The sequence below is a fragment of the Rhincodon typus genome, chromosome 16 (genome assembly GCF_021869965.1).
Source record: "Rhincodon typus isolate 14 chromosome 16, sRhiTyp1.1, whole genome shotgun sequence".
NCBI classification, from domain to species: domain Eukaryota; kingdom Metazoa; phylum Chordata; class Chondrichthyes; order Orectolobiformes; family Rhincodontidae; genus Rhincodon; species Rhincodon typus.
This window is the reverse complement of record NC_063347.1, coordinates 22,717,127-22,741,730: the sequence shown is the minus strand read 5'-3', so window position 1 is coordinate 22,741,730 and position 24,604 is coordinate 22,717,127. Positions and strand designations below refer to the sequence as shown.

At 38.3% G+C, this 24,604-nt stretch overlaps 1 protein-coding gene and 1 long non-coding RNA gene across 9 annotated transcripts in view; one reads left to right on the top strand and one right to left on the bottom strand.

Annotated features, from left to right (window-relative positions):
* Nucleotides 1–24,604, top strand: part of LOC109928116 (IQ motif and SEC7 domain-containing protein 1-like) — a 440,048-nt gene that overhangs the window by 409,344 nt on the left and 6,100 nt on the right. For 7 of the 8 annotated variants that reach the window (XM_020528121.2, XM_048606292.1, XM_048606298.1 and 4 more), the window contains 8 exons: nucleotides 2,334–2,500; nucleotides 5,555–5,694; nucleotides 10,501–10,530; nucleotides 14,905–15,030; nucleotides 20,780–20,879; nucleotides 21,030–21,191; nucleotides 21,485–21,661; nucleotides 23,488–23,537. In XM_020528121.2, coding sequence (XP_020383710.2) covers nucleotides 2,334–2,500; nucleotides 5,555–5,694; nucleotides 10,501–10,530; nucleotides 14,905–15,030; nucleotides 20,780–20,879; nucleotides 21,030–21,191; nucleotides 21,485–21,661; nucleotides 23,488–23,537 — 952 coding nt within the window. The remainder of the gene's footprint in view (nucleotides 1–2,333; nucleotides 2,501–5,554; nucleotides 5,695–10,500; nucleotides 10,531–14,904; nucleotides 15,031–20,779; nucleotides 20,880–21,029; nucleotides 21,192–21,484; nucleotides 21,662–23,487; nucleotides 23,538–24,604) is intronic. The other variant, XM_048606299.1, reaches the window with a different exon arrangement.
* The window catches only part of LOC125485104, a 41,686-nt gene continuing 18,553 nt past the window's right edge, over nucleotides 1,472–24,604 (bottom strand). Inside the window, exon 3 of the long non-coding RNA XR_007263872.1 lies at nucleotides 1,472–1,619. This is a non-coding gene — a long non-coding RNA (uncharacterized LOC125485104). The remainder of the gene's footprint in view (nucleotides 1,620–24,604) is intronic.

Genomic DNA, 24,604 nt, shown 5'->3' with positions numbered 1-24,604 from the left:
GGCTGGATGAACACAGCAGGCCAAGCAGCATCATAGGAGCAGAGCTATGATGCTGCTTGGCCTGCTGTGTTCATCCAGCCCTGCACCTTGCTGTCTCGGATTCTCCAGCATCTGCAGTTCCTACTATCTTGGAGACACAGCAGACTAGTTGTCAGGTAAAATCAGAACATTGTATGCACACCCCGGATGGAATCTTTAATGGTGAATTCTGTTAAAGGCAGAGTTGTAATCTACTAAAATAACACACCTAGCAAATTACTAGCCCTTTTTGTTTTGGAGGTTTACTCTGGGTATGAACAACTGTTTGTGCATAACACTTTTGATTAGGCACTGAGAAAAAGAACGATACGCTTATAAGATTTATACAATCACCTGTTCCAAATTTCCTCGGTTTGGAATGAAAAGTGTGATCACTTCTCTTTCAGTTTCCAGGTAGGTGGTAAGACTGCTTCATTGTGAGCGAGCTAGCTAGGGTAAGCTAGTATCCACGTGTGCAAAGTTATCCAGGATTCTCCAAGAGTTAGAACTGAGGAAATCATCAGTTCTCTCCTCTGATCACCAAAACGTTTATGGCCAGCTTTGTCCTGAGCTAATGTCAGGCACAATTCCTCATGCCCCATGAAGTGCTTGCTTCCCATGTGATTGGCATTGGCAGTCCAAAGCTGCCTTTTTGAGGCCCAACAATTGGCCAGTTGTCTCTTGGCACTCTCATCAAATATTTTGATTTTTTAATGTAGTTTGTTATCTGTTCTGCAGCCCTTCCATGACTACTGAGACAATAATCTCACCTATGCTGACCTCTTTGTTTCCAAGCAGCTAACACATAGTGTGTGGTAGGTTGATGGCCTAGTGGTATTATTGTTGGACTGTTAATCCAGAGACCCAGGTCATGTTCTGGGGACCTGGGTTTGAATCCTGCCACGGCAGATGGTGCAGTTTGAATTCAATGAATTCATTGTCAATGGTTGGAAAACCCATCTGGTTCGCTATTGTCCTTTTTAGGGAAGGAAACTGCTATCCTTACATGGTCTGGCCTCCATGTGGCTCCAGATGTAAAGCAATGTGGCTGACTGTTAACTGCCCTCTGTGTAATTAGGGATGGACAATAAATGCTGACTTAGCCACTGAAGCTCTCATCCCGTGAATGAATTGGGGAAAAAAAATTGTTACAGCTTTAACAATGACTTTAACTTTATTAACTTAATATTATCTGGAGCACCAACATGCAGGTTTTATCTGTTGGGTTCCTTTAGCAATAACACAGTTATACCACATTATTCACTTTACAGGCTTGGAATCAAGGTAGCCAGACCTTGGACTTAAAGACTACTTAAACTTTGACTACAAACAAACCATGCCATTCCTTAAAAGTCAATAGACTCAGTTGAACTCTACATTAAGGATTCATCTCGCACCCATCTCGCACCCATCTCGCACCCACACACTTGTTTCTTAATCTCAGTTATCTTACCTTTATGTACATTACTGCTCCCTTCAGGTGTCATTCCATTCATGGGGCCAAGGGGAAAAGGTAGGGATTATTTCCAAGGTAAATATCCAACAGTAGACATCACAAATATATTCTGCAGTAAAGTCGCTTTAGTTCGACTGCTTCAATGCTGAAAGTAAAAACAATAATAAAATACTAAGGTTAAAATAAAATACAGGAAGTGACTGCGGAGCTGTGATTGGAGGAGCAGTCAGTTTGGTGAGACAAAGCAGTTCCTCTGTTCACAGATTCTATCTCTCCCGCGGCAGCTGCTCCAGCCGCAGGTTCTCGCTGCTTCTGTAGAGACGGAATTAATGATTGGAGGGGCAGCAAAGGCAGTTAGGAGGGAAACTAATTAGAGCAGTTCCCCTCATTGGACCAGGGCAGGGACTATTCAGCTGCACTGATGCCAATCGTGCAAAGTATTTGGAAGTCACAGGGAAGAATCCAGAAGTGATGCAAGAGAAATGAGTCTCCACTAGTAACAAGGCTGAAGGAATAGGTGTATGTTCCCTACTTGCTCCAAGCCTTCTCCTAAAATCCCAAACCTATCTGTGCTCCCATGTTGGACTGGCCATGGCAGAGCTTGTCCTACTTAGGTGCAGAGAGGGAGAGGAGGAGGTTGCTTTTTGGATGCAAAGTGAAGGAAGGGCTGAGAGATTGGGATCTGCTTGGAGAGGAGAGGCACAAATATGTGTGGCTGAGTCAGAAGGAGGGCACAAGTGTGGAAACAGTTTGGGAAAAGATTATTACTTTGCAGAAGCTCTCATACAGCTACTGATGCTACCTTTCTATTGACATAATATTACAGCATGTGCAACATCATTTATCCCTTCTCTTGTAGCCAAAGATACTGTATCTGCAATTCGGGGGTTGTGCGACAGTTCCGGAATCCTGATACCATCTTCATCCTAGCCTTTGCAATCATTTTGTTGAACACAGACATGTACAGCCCCAATGTGAAACCAGAACGGAAAATGAAATTGGAGGATTTTATCAAGAATTTGCGAGGTTAGTGTTACTAAAGATCTTTTTTGAATTGTGATTTTCTTGAATAGGGCACCCTTTTTTGTTTGTAAACTCGCTCTATCCCTTACGGTGAAAAATCATGTTTAAAGTGACGATTGTGGCGCAGCATGGAAATTAGTTCAGTTAGAACCTGTATAAGTAATATGCAAGTCTGAGGAACATGGTCCAGGTTGGGGACCTGCAAGGATAGATGTCAATATCTTGTCTGTGGAATTAGCAAATATGAATGTAAGATAAAGGTAACCCAATCATTCTGGATATGCCTTTAAACCATTGTTTAAAATCAGAATCTGTAGACTAACAACTAGCAGCTGGTGTTTTTTCTGCTAAATCTATCTTCTGTAGCCCAGAAGCAGACTTGTAAATCAACTATTACAAAGGGTTTATAAGCCTAATACAGAAAATTGATTTAGCAGCTTAAACATAAATCCTGATCTCTTGCAATTCAAATTAAAAGAATAATATTAAAAGTAGATTCAATAATGTATAGCTCTCGCACAGTGGATACAAGCTGAGTCGATGAATGAAATTTTTTCTTTAAACAAAGATAATCACTGGCTTAAAGTGGATTGTGTTCACCTTCTATGCCATATATTCTCCTGTTTATTCAATTTAAAGGCATGCTATCTTATTTCAATTTTGATGTAATTTGTCAAATATGTTTAAATCGTGTTGCAGTTGTGTCCATGTACGTGTATTGAGCAGTCGGAGAAATGAATTCAGAACCTTAAAGTTAAATTACTGAAAGGATATCTCATTATTAGATGTTTAGCTCACTTAGGGTATAAGTGGAAGGAGGAATTGCAGAGATAATGACATATTACAGATTATTTGCTGACTTTTGCAAATAGTCAAAGAATGCAGACAAACTGAGGATGAAGTGGTTAGAGTGAGATTTGTCAGGATCTGGTTGACAAATGTTTTGAGGTTAAAGGAGATGGATGATGGAACGATTTGTAGCAGTGAATGTGAAAGACTGGACTGGTGTTGAACACTAAGAAACTGAATAAATAAAAAGAGGAAGAAAATTGCAGTGAATAAAAAGAAAATCAACCCAAAGATTGTCTACTTTCCCACTTCAGGCTACCAGGAAAAAAAAAAGCATTAGATTGAAAATGATTAGATTTTCCATCTGATCTTGAAATCAAGGAGCTGAGATCATGAGATGCATTTGGCAGTAACCAGCAGAATTTGGCATCAATTGTGCTATCAAGTGCCACTTGTACATCAATAATCTTTTTGCTATGCCCACCAAGGCCGCGAGCCTCCCAAATTCTGTTATTGAAATTAGAGCCAAAGAACTGAATTCAAGAGGTGAGCTGAGAGTGACTGGCATTTACTGAAGCAGCATTTGACCAGGTGTGGCATGAAGGACCCCGAGCAAGATTCAAGTCAGTGGGAATTGGTGGGAAAGGGAACTCTCCACTGGTTCGCGTAATACCTAGCACAAAAGATGATGTTTGTATTGTTGAAGGTCAATCACCCCAGCACTGGGAGATATCTGCATGACTACCTAGGGGTAGTATCCTAGCCCCAAAGCCATTTACCATCTTCAATGACCTATCGATTAACATCAGGTCAAAAGTGGGGATGTTCACTGATGATTGCACAATGTTCCTTGAGTACCGTTCATGGCAAATCATACTGAAGCAGTTTCTAAATGCACTAAGACATTTCTAAATGCACAACTTAAGCCTTGGGCTGATAAGTAGCAAGAAACATTTTTTGTTAGACAAGTGTCAGGTAATAGCCATCCCCAACAAGAGGGGACCTAGCCATTTCCCTGTGATATTCAATTCTGTTATGACCTCTGAACCCTGACCATCAACATCCTGAGGCTTACTATGAAGCAGAAACTTAATTGGAATAGCCATATCAATATTGTGAGTACAAGGTCAGAAGCTGGGAGTTCTGCTGCAAGCAACTCCTCATCTGACTCTCCAAAGCTTGTTCATCGACAGGATGAATGTCAGGAGTGTAATGGAATAAAATCTGCACTTACCTGCATGAGTGCAGCTCCAGTATCAGTCCAGAAACTCAACACAATTCAGAACTAGGCAGCCACTTGATTGGCACTCATTTATGATAAACTTTCAATTCCTCCAACTTTGGCTCATGGTGCCAGCAGGATGTACCATATGTTAGATGCTCTGTAGCAACGTGCCAAGCCTCCTTCCACAGCACCTTCCAAACATGTGACCTATACCAGCTTGAAGAACAGGGGGGAGCAAACACATGGGAAGAACTCCACCTGGAATTTCTCCTCCAAGACACAGGAATCCTGTTTTGGAACTGGCTGCAATTCTTTCACTATCTTTGGGTCAAAACCCTGCAACTTCCTCCTTAACAGCACAGAGGGTGACTCTGCATCAGATGGGCAACAAATGCAGCCTTTGCCAGGTCTGTTTACATCCCATGACAGAATTTTAAAAAGGCACCATTGGCAGAATGGCTATTGTAGGATTCTAAGATTGCTTCATAATACTGAATGACAATGACCATTTCTGTGTTGTTAGTACTGCAGCAAAATCAAAAATATTACTTATGAACTTAGTGGCAGAATTTTCTGTTTGTTATTTGTTTTAAGAAGTCTTGTTTTCTGGTGGTGTACAGATTCTCAGGTGCCCAACACCTCCAATGTCTTGACAGTAAATGTTAACGTGCCCACAGAAATTGTAGCAGTCAAGCCTAAGTCTACTCACATCGTTCAAGTATGCATACATTCTTTCCAGCTAGGTCATTGCACAGCTGTCAAGAAACTTGAATTGTGTGCTTTTTCTGGGACCTTATCCCTCAAACCTGTTTATATTGCTGCTGTTGAAATGGAAACATTTTCTTAATTTTTGGTCTATATTATATTGAGATGTTTGAAGTTTTTTACGAGTCTAATGTATATACATTGTTGCAGGAAAGTTTGATCTGTACAAAGGTACCTTCTATCACTGTCAGATGGTTACTACTGTTCAGCTACAGGAACAAAAATATATTATTTAAGTACATATTTGTAGGAGACTAACCAGGATTGTTGTCCTGCAGGGGTGGATGATGGGGAAGACATCCCTCGAGAAATGCTTACAGGAATTTATGAACGAATCCGCAAAAGGGAACTGAAAACCAATGAGGATCATGTCTCCCAGGTTCAGAAGGTTGAGAAGTTGATTGTAGGCAAGAAACCAGTAAGTTCATACGCAGACACATTATGGCAAAGTATAAAGTTAATAGCGAGTTTGGAATTTAGACAAAGCCATTCAAAAGGTGAGATGAATGTAAAATGTTCTCAGTGCAGGACTGAACCATGGGTGTTTTGTCTTTAACCTGCAAATGTTCCACTGTATCAGCACATTGTTCTGCAAATGGTTTAATTTTAGTGATGATTTGAAGTAATTTTCTGTCAAAAGACAATTCCTGAGTGGTTTAATGGTGATTACTAATCTGCCGTAGAATGTCTACATTAAGGTTTTTGTGGTCAGTTAAATATGGAAATGGTTAGCTCATATGTGGGGTTGAAAAATTGTTTTGTGTGAAACATGCACGAAATATTTAAAATTGACCATGAAATTCCTCCCTCAGCAGAATGATTCTTTGTCATTGACGGTTAAAAGCCACTTTAACTTATAACAAAAGTACAAGAAGCAATAAAATGTCTCCAAGAGGGAACTGCAAACAGATTATTAGAACTTGGGTCTGAAAATCTTTGTAGCAACCTACTAAACATTTGGTTTGACAATTCTGAGAAGGTGCAAAGCTACACAAGTGAAGCGTCATTCAGACCTAAAAATTTAAAGTTTTATATGGTATTCAGCTTGTTAACACCTACAAAAGACTTGCTGTCACACTAGATTTACAATGGCACATACATTAAGGTAATAAAACTGGTGGGGGAAAAAACGCACGCTTCTATAAGCTGATTTCCCAGTTACCATGGCTTGTGGCACTGTAGTGGAAAGTTTAATTAGGGCTGAGAAATTGGATGGTGATTGCTCTGTCTGCCCATTGTGTGTTTCATATTATTTTTCAGATGGCCCAGAGTGCTTTTGATTAAAATGAACAGAAGCCACATTTTAACAGAATCGATAGAAATTAAATGCAAATTATCACCATTGCGATTTATGTAGTTTGTGTAAAAAAATAGTATTCTGTCACAGTTATGAGGGGCAAATCACCTGTTCGTGTGATAATTGTCTGATTTTAAGATCAGCAATGGATTATAACTGTAGTAGAGTCAGCATGAGGCAAGCCCTCGCAACTGCAATTATCATCATTGTTGAACATACTATCCACAACTCAAAGCAGACTGGAGGTGCTTTATAATACATCCCAAGAAGAATGTCAAGATCACGTAGTTCAGCTGCCTAGTGCAAAATGTTACCATTCAGAGCACTTAACAGAGGAGTTGCACAGAATGAGATGGACCTCCCATAGTTAAGGAAGAGTTGGACCCTAATTATCAGGAGGGTGTTTCTGCTGTACTGATATTCAAACCAATATCGCAAGCTCTTGTTGAGTTAATCTTCAGTGAACTGCCACATCTGCTCATTGGTCATGAATGACTTGGTTGCAAACTGGACTTGTAGCAGGCAGTGGGAACCAGTCTGGGTAAATAACTAACTTGACCTCTTCACTAATTGTTGGAGATGTATCTGTCAATGACACTATCAGTCAAAGTGACCACTACATTGCCTATTTGGAGACTGAGTCCTTCCTTAATATAGATGGCATTCCCACAGTGCTAAATGAGATTAAAAGCAAATCATGTAGCTTAAACCTGAGCATATGTGTTGCTATGGGCCATTAGCAACAGCGAAATTGTACATCTCTTTAACCTATAGCCCATGGCCTAGCATGTCCTCCTTATCATTATTTACTACTGCTGCTGCCATTACCACCAGATGTAACCAACTAATGGATCAGGTCAAAACTCTGCAGTTCTGCCATATGCAGTCATGTGATTGGCAATTAGCCTGTTAAAAGAAAGATAGGATCCATGAACAACAACTCACTTCAATAGTGGTGGAGCTTACCACACAAATGCAAAAAAGGCAAAGCTGAAGTTGGAACTGTCTAATAGATGGTCTTTCTTGAGCTCCTCCTGAAGCCCCGATCATCATTTATTTGTCTTTCACCGATTCAATTCATTCCAGGTGGCATCAAGAAGTGACTGATAACACAGTACTTGACATATTAAAGGTAGAAGTTCATGAAATGTACTTGTGCCTGTAGCCATTATAAAAAGGGTGAGTAATGTAGGAGGTTGAGTTTACTGATATCATTAGCACTGCTGGAATTTAGGAGGCTGTTGTTTCATTGAAAGTCGCATAAAAAGAACATATGCTAGTTGAAGACTTTCTTTCAGATAGTGGTTACATTGCTAATGAGGTGTGTCAAGGTGGTGTCCTGCAATGTATAAAGGAGGAGACAAAGAAAATACGATGACAAAAGGGGTGTGATATTAACCCCGAACTCCAGTGTGCCCTCCCAAGTTCCACTCTTATATTCTGAAGCCTCAGGATATTGAGTGCAATCTGTTCAACTTGATTTAATTGGGCTTCTTTCAGTTGTTGTGCATCATCTTGTCATGCTAGTGAAGTAGATCTATTGCATTCTTGGGTGTTTAAGAGCAAATAAGAGACAAACCTTAATCATGTATTCTTACTGTGGGTGAAAATGAATTACACAAGTACATTGTGTTTTCTGTTCAGGCCTGACTCTCTCTTTTGAAATTTTGGAAAAATTCAATTTTAAAGCAACAATAATGACACATTCGCTATGGGAATTCATGCAAAATTTGAAGAGGCCTTCACTGAAATCTTAGAATTTATGGCAAAATGCGATAAAATAAAACCCTTTTTGGATGTGCCAAATTTGTCCAACCACTTTGGATAGCAAAGTACTGTTTTTCTTTTTGTGCATGTCCTTTCGTACACTTTCTGCCACAAGTATGTTATGTTATTCTGCATATTAATTGTTAACTAAACAAGACTGGGCTGTGTCTTAAATAAACCTGTTGGTCATTTTAGAACCACACTATCTGTTGAATCTTTTTATTCATTCATGGGATGTGTGCATTGCTGGCTGGACCAGCATTTATTCCCCATCCCTAATTGCCCAGAGGGCAGTTAAGAGTCAACCGCATTGCTGTGGGTCTGGAGTCACATGTAGGCCAGACCAAGTAAGGATGGCAGATTTCCTTCCCTAAAGAACATTAATGAACTAGATGGGTTTTTCCTGACAATTGACAATGTTTCATGGTCATGGTAATTAGACTTTTAATTCCAAATTATTATTGAATTCAAATTCCACTATCTCATGGCAGGATTCGAACCCAGGTCCCCAGTACATTACTTTGAATTAATAGTTTAGCAATAATACCACTAGGCTATCGTCTACTTTTTGAATTGCCTAATTTAGTTCTTGGAGGCTAATATAGATTTGATCAGGTAATGTACCTAAAAGTTCTTTCTAAACACTAAGAAAATAGAGCCAATTATAGGGAGACAATTAATTTGTTATCTCCCTTTCCCAAGTAATGAAGCAATTTTGAAGTGATAATCTTTATTGGTGGTAGTGTTTATTCAGTGTAGGTAAGACCTGACATGTATCTGAGATAGTATTGTAGTAATAAAGTACAGTAGTTTTACCATTACACTTAGTGTAGAGACACAGTATGTGTCTCTTGTACTGTGGCATCAACTCGTGCAGTACATAAAGTCCTCTGTGTCCCGATGCTCAAGGAATCCCTTCTTATATTTGCACAGCAAGGCCTTTGGAGATTTATTGACCTTAATCATTGCCTAGCTTTCACTTAAATAGATCAAATACACCAGCTGTCATTAAACTATCTGTACCCACTGAGGTCACGTAAAACCATAAAGATCGTGCCTTCCAATGGCAAAGAATAGAAATATAGTAACCTTTACACCCAGGTCTCTTGTCTAGTGTTCAAGACTGTAATTCTTTTTTTTTCTGCCTGCTAGAAGCTGTTAATCTCCCTGTTCCCTCAGCTCAAGTTCGTTCTTCAACAGCACCTTGAAAACCCATGACCTCTTTCTAACCAGAAGTACAAGGGCAGCAGATGCATTAGAGCACCACTGCCTGGAATTTCCCTCTCCAAGTCTCACGCCATCCAAGTTTGAAGTTATTCTGTCCTTATTATCACCAGCTGAAATTCCTGTGACTCCCTTCCTAACAGCATTGAGTGCACCTAGAACCCTGGACTGCTCTGTTTCAAAAAAGGAGCTCACCACGATCTCTTGAGGGGGGAGGTGGGGGGAATGGGGAAGGGCAAATAAAGATGAGCAATAAATTCTAGCCTAGCCAGTAATGCTCATATCTGGTGAATTAATGAGAAATGTTGCCTGTTCTATTATATTACTGGACCACTATTGAAGTTTAGTTTTGTTTTGACCAATTGATTGCTTTCAGTGTTCTGGGTCAATAAAACACTTATTCATAGAGTCATATAGCACTGAAACAGACCAAAGGCCCAACTCATCCATGCAGACCAGGTATTCTAAACTGGTCCATGAAGGTCCAAGCTAAGGCAACCTTTCCATCGCCTTTTCCTGGGGTAAATTGTTAATCATTTTCAAAGTGTAGAAGTATAGAAATGAAAGTAAAGGACTGTACATTCAAAAATAATGTTTGAATTAATTCTCATTACATAGCAGGAAAACTTGATTAAGGAGTCTCCAGGATTCTTACCCAAAGAAAGTTTTGGGGCAGCCATATTGTCCTAAGTATCCTCTTCAGGAGAGGGGAATTGTACAAAATGCAAAAAAAGTTAGTGATAAGCTTGGAATATATAACCTTAAATGTTCAATTCAGCAAGGCTAAACTGCACCCAGTGCACAAATCTGTAACATGAAATTTTCTATATTTTTAAATTCAAATTAATCCTAGTGTACATATTGTGCTTTTTGTGATGTGAAAGTTTATATTACTCTTTTGACATTCAACAAACTATCTATGTGCTTCCCTTATAGATTGGATCTCTACATCATGGACTTGGTTGTGTAGGTATTTCTTTTCACATTGGTTATCAATTTTCATTGAAATTATCTGTGGTTTAGAAAATCTTCTAACTTATCACTGTAGGAACGATAGGAGCAGCATTAGGTTTTGTATACTGAGAATGCAATAACTAAAGTGTTGATTTTTAGGAATGTTTAAAGTTTACAAGGGCATAGAATAATACAGCACAGGAATGGCCCCTTCAGCTCATGATGTCGTGCTGAACATGATACCAAATGAAACTAATCACTTCTGCTTGCCCTTGGTCCATATCCCTTCATTCCTTGCATATTCCTAGGCTTATCTAAAAGTCTCTTTAATGCCCTTATATGTCGCAACCAACATGCTTGGCAGTGTGTTCCAGACTCACATCAGTCTCTGTGTACAAAAACTTGCCCCTCATGTCTCCTTTGAACTTTCCCCCTCTCACCTTAAATGCATGCTCCCTAGTTTTAGACATTACAACTCTTGGGGGAAAGAGATTCTGACTGTCAACCCTATCTATGCATTTCATAATTTTATAGACTTCTATCAAGTCACGCCTCAGCCTTCGCTGCCCAAGAGATAACAAGCCAAGTTTTTCTAGCCTCTCCTTATAGCTCACACCCTCTAATCCAGACAGCACCCTGGTTAACCTCTTCTGCACCATCTCCAAAGCCTCCACGTCCTTCCTGTAATGTCACCAGAATTGAATGCAGTCTCTAAATGTAGCCTAACCAAAGTCTTATAAAGCTGCAACATGGCATAGTGACTCTTGTACTCAATTCCCTGGCCAATAAAGGCAAGCATGCCGTACGTCTTCTTTACCACCCTATCTGCTTGTGTGGCTACTTTCAGGAAGCTATGGACTTGCACCCCAAGATCCTTCTGTACGTCAGTGCTGTTCAAAGTCCTGCTGTTAACTGTATACTTCTCCTTAACATTTGATCTCCCAAACTACAGCACCTCACAATGACCCGAATTAAATGCCATCTGCCATTTCTCCGCCTACATCTGCAACTGATCTATATCCCATTGTATCCTTTAATAATTTTTTACGCTATCCACAGCTCCACCGATCTTTGTATTGTCTGCAAATTACCAACCCACCCAACTACGTGTTCACCGAAGTCATTTATATATATCACAACCAGCAGGGATCCCTGCAGAATACGGACCTCCAGCCTGAAAAATGCCCTTCTACCAATACCCTCTGTCTTCTATGGGCAAGCCAATTCTGAATGCACGGGGCCAAGTCACCATGGATCCCATGCATCTTAATCTTCTGGATGAGCCTACCATGAGGAACCTTGTCAAAAGCCTTACAAAAATCCATGTAAACAACATCCAGTGCTCTACCCTCATCGATCACCTTCGTCACTTCCTCGAAAAATTCAATCAAGTTAGTAAGACGTGACTTGCCCTGCACAAAGCCAAAATTACTGTCCCTAATTCTCTCCAATATCTTCCCAACCACCCATGCGAGACTCACCGGTCTATAGTTTCCTGGATTATCCCAATTTCCCTTCTTGAACAGAGGAACAACATTAGCTACTTACCAATCCCTTGGGACCTCTCCAGTGGCTACAGAGCATACAAAGATCTTGGTCAAGGCCCCAGCAATCTCCTCTCTTGCCACTCTCAGTAACCTGGGGTAGATACCATCAGGCCCTGGGACTTGTACACCTTTATGCTCTTCGAGAGATCCAACACCACTTCTTTCTGGTCTCAAAATTCCCTAGCATATTAGCATGCTCCACACAAATCTCACTATTCTCCATATCCTTCTGGGTGAATAATGATGCAAAATACTTACTTCGGATCTCACCCGCATCCTCTGCCTCCAAGCACAAGTTCCCTCCTTTATCCTTGAGTCGTCCTACCTTGTCCTGAGTAATCCTCTCATTTTCAATGTATCCATAGGAAACCTTGGGATTATCCTTAATCCTACTTGCCAAGGTCATTTCATGGCCTCTTTTATTGCTCTCCTAATTCCCTTTGAGTACTTTCCTGCTTTCCTTATATTCCTCATGGGCCTTGTCAAATTTTAGCTTCCTAAACCTTACAGCGACATCATTATAACTACACAATTTGTTTTAGTGATGTGGATTGAGGAATAGGTTTTGGCCAGGACACTGAAATACCTTCCTTGCTCACCTTCAGGCTGAACAGACGGGTGGGATCTTGGTTTCACACCTTGTCCAAAAGAATGCACTTCCAACAAAGCAGCACTCCCTCAGAGCTGCACTGGAATGTTGGACTTGCTAAAAATGCATTGGTCCAGATTTTTTGGTTAGCAGCCAGTGGACAGCATAAGCCATTTTTTTTGTACTTAATCTTGCCTCTTCTTGACCAATCAGATTTGAGAGATTAGGAGACCTCAAAGAGATGAAGGAATGTTTTTAACACTTTTTTTTTTATATCCAAGAATTAAAATCTGAAGGAATGAAAATCCATAACTAAAAGTTAACTTTCAGTGCCTGAGGCATTGTTTGATATTAACAGAACCTATCATGCCAGACAAAAATTATTTGCACAGAATTGGACAACTTTATCTAGTGAGCTTAGTGAATATTTATCAATTAGGTATAGTACCCTTGTGCCGTTCCAAGCATTTCAATGCCTAGTCTTTTAGTGAGATGCCAGTATAAATGTAGCTTTTGGAGGATCAGGGCAACTCCGAACAACATCTTGCAGATTTCGGCAGTTAGCTGTGCATTTGTAGCCGCTGGAAATTGTGTCAGATTTACTCTGCTGTAGCAGGGGAAGAAACCTGATTAGAGGTGATCAAAAATGGAGTTGGCAGGAAGATGGACATAGAGTTGAGAGATGATAACACTTAAAGGACTTGAGAGGAAATTAGGTTGGAGTTGCACCTGCAGTTTCCAAAGACTCAGATGTGAAGTGTGACATTTTGCAGAAGAGCAATGATGGCAGATTTAAAGGAGAGGAGTATGGTACCAATGTCAGCAGTGTGAAGACCAGGAAGAGAAGGGGATGATCAACAGTATGATGGAAATGCAGATGTAGGAACAGGAGGTCAGCCCCATGGACAACATGCATTAAAGAAAGTTGCCATTTCAAGGAGAGAGCTGACAGGAGGAGACTTAGAAGTTTGGCAGGAGGGCCTCTGGCAGCCGAACAGTTCGTTTTATTCTTGGTGATTTATTTTGGGGAAAAAAAAAGACAGTGAGCATCTCGCATTTGTTGTGGAGGTGGAGGTGGAAGAAGGACGGGAGATAGATTTAAGAGGGCTGTAAAAGAAAGAACAGACTTCAATCTAGAAAGCCTCGTGAAATCAGGACAAACGCACTTTGTAGCTGAAGTATTTTTTGTGGTGTAGTTACAGTTATTGTTAACGTCAGCGTATATGATAGGTATTAATCCCCTGTACATAGAACAACTCCGACTGAGAGAGAAATGAGAACAGTGAACAAGTCAAGAGATTCTCTTCAAGGAAAAGCATTGTATTTTGGTACCACGTCCATTTTTAAGCTTTGATTCAGTTAACAGTAATGTAGGAAGTATGACATCCAATTTCAGCAGAGCAAGCTCCAAAGAGCAAACATTGAGGTAATAAACAGGTGATCTGATTGAAATGGTTATGGGCTAAATATTGGTGAGAAATCGGTTCAACAGTGTTTTTCTTTAAATAGTGCCTGGGGATCTTTTACTTCTACATGCAAGGATAGAAGTGGCATTAGTTTAATATTTTCACCCGAAAGATTTAGGAATCCAGAGCGATCCTCGAGTAGTGAGCGTTGAAGAGGTGTACAGAACCTTTATATCCAGTTCCAGCACGGAGCTGCTTCCTTTAATTTATCTTTGTCACTAGGCATGGCTTTGAAATGTTTTATTTAATTTTAATTTTGCAATTGCTTGAGGTTCTATCACCTCGGCCAAGACACAAGGAAGCACCCCAGAATCAAGTATTTATAGACAACAGTATAAAAAGATTTTATTGTATGTCATGCAAAATTAAAGGAATAGATATCCACTTGATGGTATTATAATCTTCCATTCATTAAGGATGTCAGACTTCTTCAAAGAATGTGGGAGAACATGCATTTAATTTGTAATAATTTTTGCAACATAACGTCAGTAGTAGAAAGAGAAAACCATTCCTGCAAAATATTGATGTAAAAGCAGTGCTCTTGAAAATTTGTGGTTTGTTCTACTATACTTGGTAAATCTCGTCAACAAATTTGGTATATTGGAAAGGCTTTTCTGAGCTTTTGGACATTTAAGTTTTAAACATATCGTAGAACCTTAATAAATTTCTCAACATAAAGCTGAATAAAATTACAGTTAATCTTTTCAAGATTACCTACTTGACATCAATTCTTTTTTATCATGTGAGTGGTATTGAAACTCTCTGTTGATCTTTGCCATTTCAGGTACTTTCCCTACCCCATCGACGGTTGGTCTGCTACTGCCGATTATTTGAAGTTCCAGATCCCAATAAGCCACAAAAACTTGGCTTACATCAACGAGAAATATTTCTATTTAATGACCTCCTTGTGGTATGTAATCATTTAAGAGCTAAGGCCCAAACATTGATCCATGTAATAGCTGCACCCTACCAATTAAAAAATGACTTGTTTCTTCCCTACTGTCTGTTCACAGTTTCATTATATACTTACTTTCATACACTTTGATTAATGTACTGCATCCAATTCATCCCTCAAACTTTAAGAGGGACCCTTCTTCAGAAATGGGGTGGGGGGGTCCTAAGTAGGTCTCGGAGAGGGAGGCTCTGAGCTGGGCTAGGCTTGAGTGAAGGGCTAGAAGGCCCATTTCTGAAGAAGGGTCCCGACCTGAAACGTCCACTTCCCTGTTCCTCTAGCTCCACACTCTGTTATCTAAGACTCCAGCATCGGCAGTTCTTACTACCTCAAACTTGAATATTTGGTTTTGTTTCAGTTTTGAGATGCTAACTTTGGATTTAACCATATCATCATCAAACTTGATATGAAAATCATTGTACTATGTTCACACTTCACCCAAGAGTTCTAGACCAAACTGTCACTAGTTAGCCCTGTTACATGAATATCAAATACTAGAAGTAGGGTGAGAGGATTCTTGGAACATATTTGTCTGCTATTGAAATGTACTTAGAAGTAAAAGGAGCATGAGGAGTGTTAGATGTTTCTTCAACATTGCACTGATTACTAACAGTGAGAAATGCCTTTTTTTTAAAACCTTTCCCTACCTTCGATTTTGCATGATTCTAGTTAATCAAAGCAGTGTTTTTATTTTTTAGAGAGATGTTTTCATGCTCAAGCAACAGTTAAATCATCTCTAAGGTTTTGGAGTAGATTCGTAGCTCAGGTTGTGGGTGTTGAGGTTGTTTGGCTTGCCAAGCTGGGTTTCTTGTTTCGCAGACGTTTCGTTACCATTCTTGGTAACATCATTAGTGCAGCCTCCAATGAAGCGTCGGTGTGTTTTCCCGCCTGCTTTTTAAACTCTGGGGTCCATTGAGATGGATTGCCTCACTTCCGGTTTTCCTTCGTAGTGGAATGTATTTGGGGTCGAGTTCAATATGTTTATTAATAGCATGCTTAGTGGAGTGCCAGGCTTCTAGGAATTCTCATGCCTGTCTCTGCCTAGCTTGTCCCAGGATTTTGGTGTTGTCCCAGTCGAAATGGTGGTTCTCCTTGTCCATGTGGATTGAGATCAGTGAGTATTGGTCGTGTCTTTTTGTAGCCAGTTGGTGTTCATCTACTCATCTTGTAGATGACATTGGTCCTGCAGAGACTGTGAGAAACACTGCATCGGACAAACAGGAAGGAAACTAACAACAAGAGTACATGAACACCAACTGGCTACAAAAAGATACGACCAATACTCACCGATCTCAATCCGCATGGACAAGGAGAACCACCGTTTCGACTGGGACAAGCTAAGCAGAGACAGGCACGAGAATTCCTAGAAGCCTGGCACTCCATGAAGCATGCTATTAATAAATATATTGAACTCGACCCCATATACACTCCACTACGAAGGAAAACCGGAAGTGAGGCAATCCATCTCAACGGACCCCCGAGTTTAAAAAGCAGGTGGGAAAACACACCTACGCTTCATCGGAGGCTGCACTGAGGATGTTACCCAGCATGGTAATGAAACGTCTGTGAAACAAGAAACCAGCTCGGCGAGCCAACCAACCTCAGTTGAATCATGTTTTGCTTGAGATTTGTTTCTGATGAATAGTTATTTATTAAAATAATTTTGCAATTTAGGCTTTAACAAAGTTAATTGCAGGTGGCAATTAAGTAATTGCTCTGTTAGATAACAGTAATTAAATCTATCCTAATAATAATGTCACATCTAATGCATTTTTAGTTGTGTTTTAAAAATCAGTGTAATAACTGAATATCCACGCCAGGTTGTATCTATTTATAAAGGTCACCTGATGTATATTATGTTATGTCAAACATTTGAAGAAATTTTTGGGTAAATGCTGTAAAAAATATTGGAATTAAGGTTTTTAACCTGTTTCATGATCTGGAAATCCCTTAATTTCAAATTCCAATGGTATGTTATATTTACCAACACTGAATTTGATTATTTTTAACTACTTTGTGTCAGTTACGCTGAGAAATTCCTACAGACCAGTTTTGTATCTATATCATTCCAAGTTGCTTGAACACCTTTGATCAAAAATCAGTGACTAAGAGATATTGAAGTTGATCATAATTCTTTGCAACACTTGTTATTTTGTATGATTGATTATTGCATTTTTTAAGACCAAGAGTAAAAACAAAGTTCCATAAGGAGAAATATGGTGGAGCCATTACATCTTTTCAAGCATCATTTCTAATGATATGATTGTGTATAATTTTTTTCATTTTAAAAAAAACCTCATAATCATTGCTGTTTCATAAATAAGAGCATCTAAGATGTACTATAAAATAGGTTTACAGCAAATAAGACATTAAATGTGAAATAGAATTTAAACAAATGCAAGGAAATTAGGTTAGGAATATAGGAATCAGGGGTAGACCATTTAGCCCTCTAGACTGGCCTATTCACTGACATCATGGCTGGTCTGCATTCTCACTCCCTATACACCTATAATTTAAATGGCATTCCCATTCAAATTTTACTTCAGCCTTTCAGAAACCCATTCAGTAATTTCAGTGTGCATGAAAGATTTGCTATGATATACTTGCATAGTGACAATAAAAATGGAGTTCAGAACTAGCAATAAATGTAATTATTCTCCAGGTGGGATGCTTATTACAACTTAACTAGGTACTGTTGCCATTTTTAGTCAAAATGTCAGATTAGGTATTGGAATGTTTTGCCTAACTTTTGAAGATTAGATTTGCTCAAACTTTTAACTACTATATTACAGCATGTACACTAAGTGCCAGATTAAATAATGGCATACAGTGTTCCTCGTCTTGGTACCTTTTCACCTCATTGAGTAATCAACAGAATGTATAGATCCTATTTGGGATAATCTGCTCATAAACTTTGGAGATGAAACCGAAGAAAAGAACATACATTTCTGCACCATCTTTTGCTTTCTTCAGAACATCCCAATCTGCTTCACAGCCAAAGAATTTCATCAGAACTGTAGTCGATATTATGTAGGTAAATTCTGCAGTAAGTTTGCAGAGACAGCAAATGAGATTCATAACATGGTAATCTGTTTCTGATGGTGCTTGTCAAGGCAGGAATTTATGCCAACATTTCTTCAGCATCCTTGTTCCTGGAGCGTTGTTAGGGTATTTCTTGTATTGACTAAATCACAGGAACAGGTATCCATAACATGGCTGAGCAATTGTACACTGTTAAACCCACAGGTTTTTACAGTGAGGTGAGATCTCTGCCAATTGAGACAGATGAAAAATGGTGTTCACATAGAACAAAGCTTATTTTTTCCAATGGCATATTTCATTTTTATTCCCCCATTATAAGACACAAACTTTCCCTTCATTAACCAGGTCTTTTGTTCAGACTCTTAATATTTGAAATTGGGTGTTTTAAGTGCATTATATTACATTGCGAAGTTGGTTAGAGTACTTGTGGATTGGAAGGCAGGAAGTTAGAATTTGGTATTTGTAAAATGCTGGGGGGAGGGGGAGAGCAGTACATAGTCCCTTTAAAAGATAGTGTGCTTCTTCTACGCTTAGAGATTTAAACAAAATGTCTGTGGGCAGCAGCTTGTGGGTTTGCAGGTGCACAGAAAACCCTCGAATTGAAACATTTGTATCAAAAAACCATATAGTTAGCAGGCTAAGCAGCAGTTTTGTTTTGTTATCAAGACAAGTAGTTTTGATTTTGACCAATCATTTTGAATCGGGCACTTAGAGGCCAAAAAAACAATTAGATTAAAATCTGACGTTTCGGGCCTAGACCCTTCGAAACATCAGCTTTCCTGCTCCACTGATGCTGCTTGGCCTGCTGTGTTCATCCAGCTCTACATCTTATTATCTCAGATTCTCCAGCATCTGCAGTTCCTACTATCTCTAGATTAAAATCTGATGGTTTTGACAACATAGGACCAAACCTTTTGTAAGAAATTAAGATGTCATCAAGGGTATAAAAGGAGAGGGCAGTTGGAAAATGAGAAGAGTTAACTGCTATCTGCCAGAGTTAACAGCTCTCAGCTCTCAAAAAAGAATCACTAGCTTTCACCGTCTTCTCTAAGTTTGAGAGAAAGCATCATCTAAATCAAAGGTACCTACAACAGAACTAGTTAATATTCCTGACTCAAGAATTCAATGGAGAAGGCACAAAGTATTCTGGAAGACATGTAATCTGGCTGTAATTTTGAGAGACAAAAGGCTATGTTTTTGTTTTATTTTATTTATTGGAACAGCATACCATTAGAACCTTGTTTTATTGGGGAATAGTTAGTAGTTAGAGGGGATTTATTCGGTTTGTTAATAGTTTAGCTAATTTGTTCATTGTTAGAGTTAGATAAATAAGTTGTTATTTGTTGACTGTAAAGTGTGTCAGGGACTTGTTTTATTTAACCACTATAAGTTGCTGAGAAGCAGGCTACACCACTTTTCACATTTCTTTTTAACAGATTGAGGTGAGGTACTTATGTCTGTGTATTTTGGTTTTAGTTATGGTGGGGGGGGGTCAATCTCTGTTTTATAACAATTAAGATGGTAAATTATCATTTGTTCAGAGCATTTACTACCGTAAACTGTTGTTGAGCTATCAATACTAGCAGTATATTATGTTCACAGTAGATTTAGATTAAACTGTTGTTATTTGCGGTGTTGTACGTGAACAGCATTAAGCTGTGCACGGTGATATAAATAACAGGGTTGTTTTAAGAACCCTGTTATGTGGATGTGTTGATTAGAAATATGAAGAGTCTTGGAATCATTTGTAAATTCTTCACTGGCTTTCCTTTGACTTTTCAGAGGCTCTATACAAGTTTAGCCTTCCTCTTCTTGGGGTTGACTTTCTTTTCATTTGGCTTATTTTTAAACTTGTAAGCTTTAACTTTATAAACTTTAACTTATTATATTGACATTTCACATCTTATTTGGATTCAACCTCTTTGGGGCATGTCTTCGCTGTTAACAATGAGTACGTGCACTTTCCATATTTTTTCTTTCATTTATCAATTTATATTGTTTTCAAAAGATGTTTTCAAGCATTTTTAAAAATTGTTACAAAACATCTGGTTCAAAGACTCAAAATCTGAAAGTGCAAGTAGTTTGCTAACATTTATCATTTAAGATTATGGTTTGCAATTACAGTGTTCAGCTGTAGGATATAAATTTGCAGCAAATTTAGCATTGTGGGAAATACAATTTGCAATACGTTTAATGATACGAAGTTTGCAAGCTTCATTGATTTTCAAATTTCTATACATATGTTGATCACTGGAGATTTGTTTGACAACGCTCTACTGCTGTCAGTGTCATGCCATAAATAACTGGATTTCTGACATTGATTTTCTTTGAGATTTGATGGAAAAAATGGGAAGCTTTATCATAAGAACCAGGAGTCTGTGCTTGTGCAAACCCAGACTGTTAATGAACTTTTGCCGAGAAGCACAGTTAAAGTGCACACAAACATCAAATGAGGAATGCAAGGACGTTATTTAAAATTACTGACTGATGTGTTTCCAAATAATCGAGGACTTCTAAAGGTCAACATAAGTAAAAGTTTAAAATGATGAAATGTTTGCTTTATAGAACGAGCTGAGAATATGAGACTGTCATTGCCACATTTAAATCATGAGGGTCATTTAATTTCAATGTGATCAGTTTGTAACTTTCAACTTTATTTGTCCAGGTTACAAAGATATTTCAAAAGAAGAAAAATTCAGTGACATACAGTTTCCGGCAGTCCTTTTCCTTGTATGGGATACAAGTTCTTCTCTTTGAAAATCAGTGTAAGGATTTAAGCAACTTTGTCTGCTTTTTTCAAATACCTTAAATATTAACAAAGTTTTCTGGACGATTTCATCCCTTTGCCAGTGATAACTTATTTATGGCAATAAATACTGTTTCTAATATGGGAAGTATTCCTTTGTGTATCTTAGATTATCCAAATGGGATTCGACTTACTTCAGCTATTTCAGGTGCTGACATCAAAGTTCTAATTAATTTTAATGCCCCCAACCCACAAGATCGCAAAAAATTCACTGATGATCTACGTGAGTCTATTGCTGAAGTTCAAGAGATGGAAAAGTACAGAATAGAATGTAAGTACAAAACTGTATCAAATCATCATTAATTCAGTCTTTTTTCAAACTTGGAAGTGTGAGCTGCAGTAGATTTAATTTAATTGATTTCAAGTTTCAAATTGCAACTCTGCCTTGACTATCATTTTGCTAAAAATAAAAAAAAGTATTTTAACATTGAAAGGTCTACTGAAACAAATCTAGCAAAATTAAAATAATCATATTTTTCATTGGCATCAATTGTATTAATCTGGCACAATTATCCATTCTCATTATGCACTGTAAGGAAATATAATCCAACATTTTACCTTCAGCTGAACTAGAAAAGCAGAAAGGAATTGTACGCCCAAGTATCTCTCAGAGTTCAGGCCTGAAAAAGGAACCTGGTATTGGTGCATTAAGCAGAACCAGTCTGGATGACAGTTATACCACTGGGGAAGGGTTAAAGAGGACCGCATTAAGTAGTTCCCTCAGGGACCTCTCAGAAGCAGGTAAGAAGCTAGATGTTAATTGTGATCTTTTGTTGTTGTGCTGTATATACAGTTATGCTGTTGCTCGATTAGGTGAAATCGAAGACTGTTCTGCAGTCTAATGAATGTGGAAGGTTGAAATCATCACTGAGTAAACTTCTCAATTTTGCAGCAAGTCACATACAGAATATATATTTGCAATCTGTTCCAGGATTCATTCTAATAATTATCAAGATTATTTTCTAATTTTCAGCCTTTGAACTTGTGTGTTAACGATATTACTGTTGAATTTAGGCTTTTAAATCTTCAACAAATTTGTTGTTCCTCCAGTTTTTATAACATCAAAGAATATTATTGTATGTTGTGAAATAAATGGCGTTGATCTAATTAGTAATCAGTACTGGCACGCTTTTAGCTGCTGTTATTGCAAGTGCACATTCATTTGGAAAATTGAACTTTGATCAGAATTTGTGTTTAGTACTGTTGGATGATGAACCCAGTACACATTGTCTTAATCTTAATCAGACTTTTGGGATATATGTATTTTACATGAAATTATTTAATGATTCTGGTTTACAAGTCACTGAAACGATCAGAAATATAACCTGCAACTTGCCAGTTGTCAGGTTAGTAAGTTGTGGGATTGAGTCAGACAGAGCATGCTGTGCTTGGAATGGATTACATTTAGGATGGAAAGGTCCCGTGTAATGTATCTGAATGGAAATTCTGTTATGTGCTTGAATCAAGTATATGTTCAACCATTTCCAAGTGTATCTTGTTTAATGTGGGGTATGGCAATGGTAATGCAGTCCAAAATCAAATGAATACCAGGAAACTGCTTAGTTGTTGCGCTTGCTTAGTCATGTTTGGTCTCGAGTCTGTTTGTTTCTTCTCTTCTAAAGTTGATGTTAATTATGGTTGTTACACAGTTATTTCTCATATGATATACACTTATTCTCTTAAAGGTGTTGACTTATTAAATTCTGAAGTGACTACTTTTCCCAAATTTAGTCTAGGATCTCTAACCTGTTTTTGTTTCAAATAAAAAAAAAAGTCAGTTTCTGGAGGATTCAACTTCTTCTGATGTTTATCAAAGCATTAACATAAAATGTTCAGTCGTACACATCCCACATTTCAGTAAAACATGCCATATTTAGGCAAGGTCATTGGTTACAAAATGAGATTTGGACCTCTGTAGAAGAGACTATCATCTTTCACCATTTGACCTCGTTTCTGCAGGTTTCTTATTCGACATTTATTTTTCCCAGAGTAGAAAAATGAAATCCACTAGAGGTCCAGTTTTTCATAAATCAATGGATGCTGCTTTGAAGAAAGTTAGTGCAAGATTACATTGAGGAAGAGTTTAGTCATGTTTTCATTCTGTTGCCTCTACTTATCCACAAGTGCTGGTAAAGCTCATCATTTATGTAGCTTCCATGGAAATAAAATGGCATTACCTATGTTGCTGATGTTTTCTTTTTCTTTTAATGTCTGCAGTACGTTTTATACAATATACACCCTTATGAATTCTAAGCAAAAAAAAACTTTTAAAACTATCGCATTAATTGTTTGAAATATTTCATTTAAAGATGCTAAGATTTCTCAATCAACAATGAGATGTAGCAATGATTCATTGTTACTTTTAGGTTCTTTCCAATATTTAGACAACCTGCAGCCATCCCCGACAATATGCCGTTCAGTTTTCTTCAAGTTTGCCTGCTAATTCCCAATTAGATGTCCTCAGCTTATACTGTATGCAGAGACCCTATAATGTGCATTGGGTGCAAAGATGTGGCCCCTGGGTTAATTCTCAGTTTCTAATCTTTGGTATTGCATGTCCTGGGCAGGCAAGCGTGGGCGCCGCAGCAGTGCAGGATCGCTAGACAGCAATATGGAAGTAAGTAGGAAGTAATTGATCTGTAGCTGGATGTATAATGTATATTTTTAAAATCATTTGTTTTGCATCCTTTTGCTTTCTTCCAACAAGTAACCTGCCTGTCACATAGAATATGCATGTGAATTGCTTGCAATGTGCACCTAATGCTCGCGCACATAGTCAGGCTTCTTTTAAGGCACACCATTGTTGATGGAATAAGCTAAATGTGGTTCTGCTAGCAGCAATGAATCTGAAGCTTTTGAAATCATCAGCATGTGAAATGCTGGATAAACTAATATATGCCACGTTGTGACATTGGAACACGGATTCAGTTTATTATTTTGCTTTATATGAGCTGCACTTATACTTTCTCCTTTGTTGGCTATCAGTTTGCAGAATAACACTTAAGATTCTCAGTCAAGGTTTTGAGTTCTTAAGTTGTTACTTTTTTTTGTTAAAGCACCATTGTGCTTCTATTGAAAGCATTGTTTGAAAACGCATAGAAAAACTGGATAGAGTAGATGAACTGATTGTGGATTTCATGAAAACTCATTCATTATACAAGCATTCACCAACACCTTCCTGCTCCAAGTTCATGAATTGCCCATGCATGCTTACAATGTAATGGCATTAAAATTAATAGACTTGCTACTTTAACACACAACTGTCAGTAATTCTGCATTGAAAATTTGATTTATATCAGAACCTTTTTTTCTTGATGTCTTCACTGATTACTGTCTGTGCAAGTGTCTTTGTTGTGGTACGTCTTGTATATTCTGAGAGGTGGTTTCGGAAATGTTTTTATTTGTAAATGACTTGTGGCACAGTATGATATGTCCAGTCCTTTGGTCCTGTTTCTACAAAGTTTCTGAAGTGAACAATTAGACTGTATGCATAAATAGGCTGCCAAAAGAATAGCGAAGTATTTGGGTTCTTTTTATTTAAGTGTCTGCTTGTGTTTGTAGAAGAGTTGAAAAAGAAACTAACAAATTCTCTATGATAACTACTGAATTTTGAGACAGTGAGTGACACAATTTGCTAGGAGTCTGTCACACACCAGATTTATCCTTTTTCCAAGAATATATTTC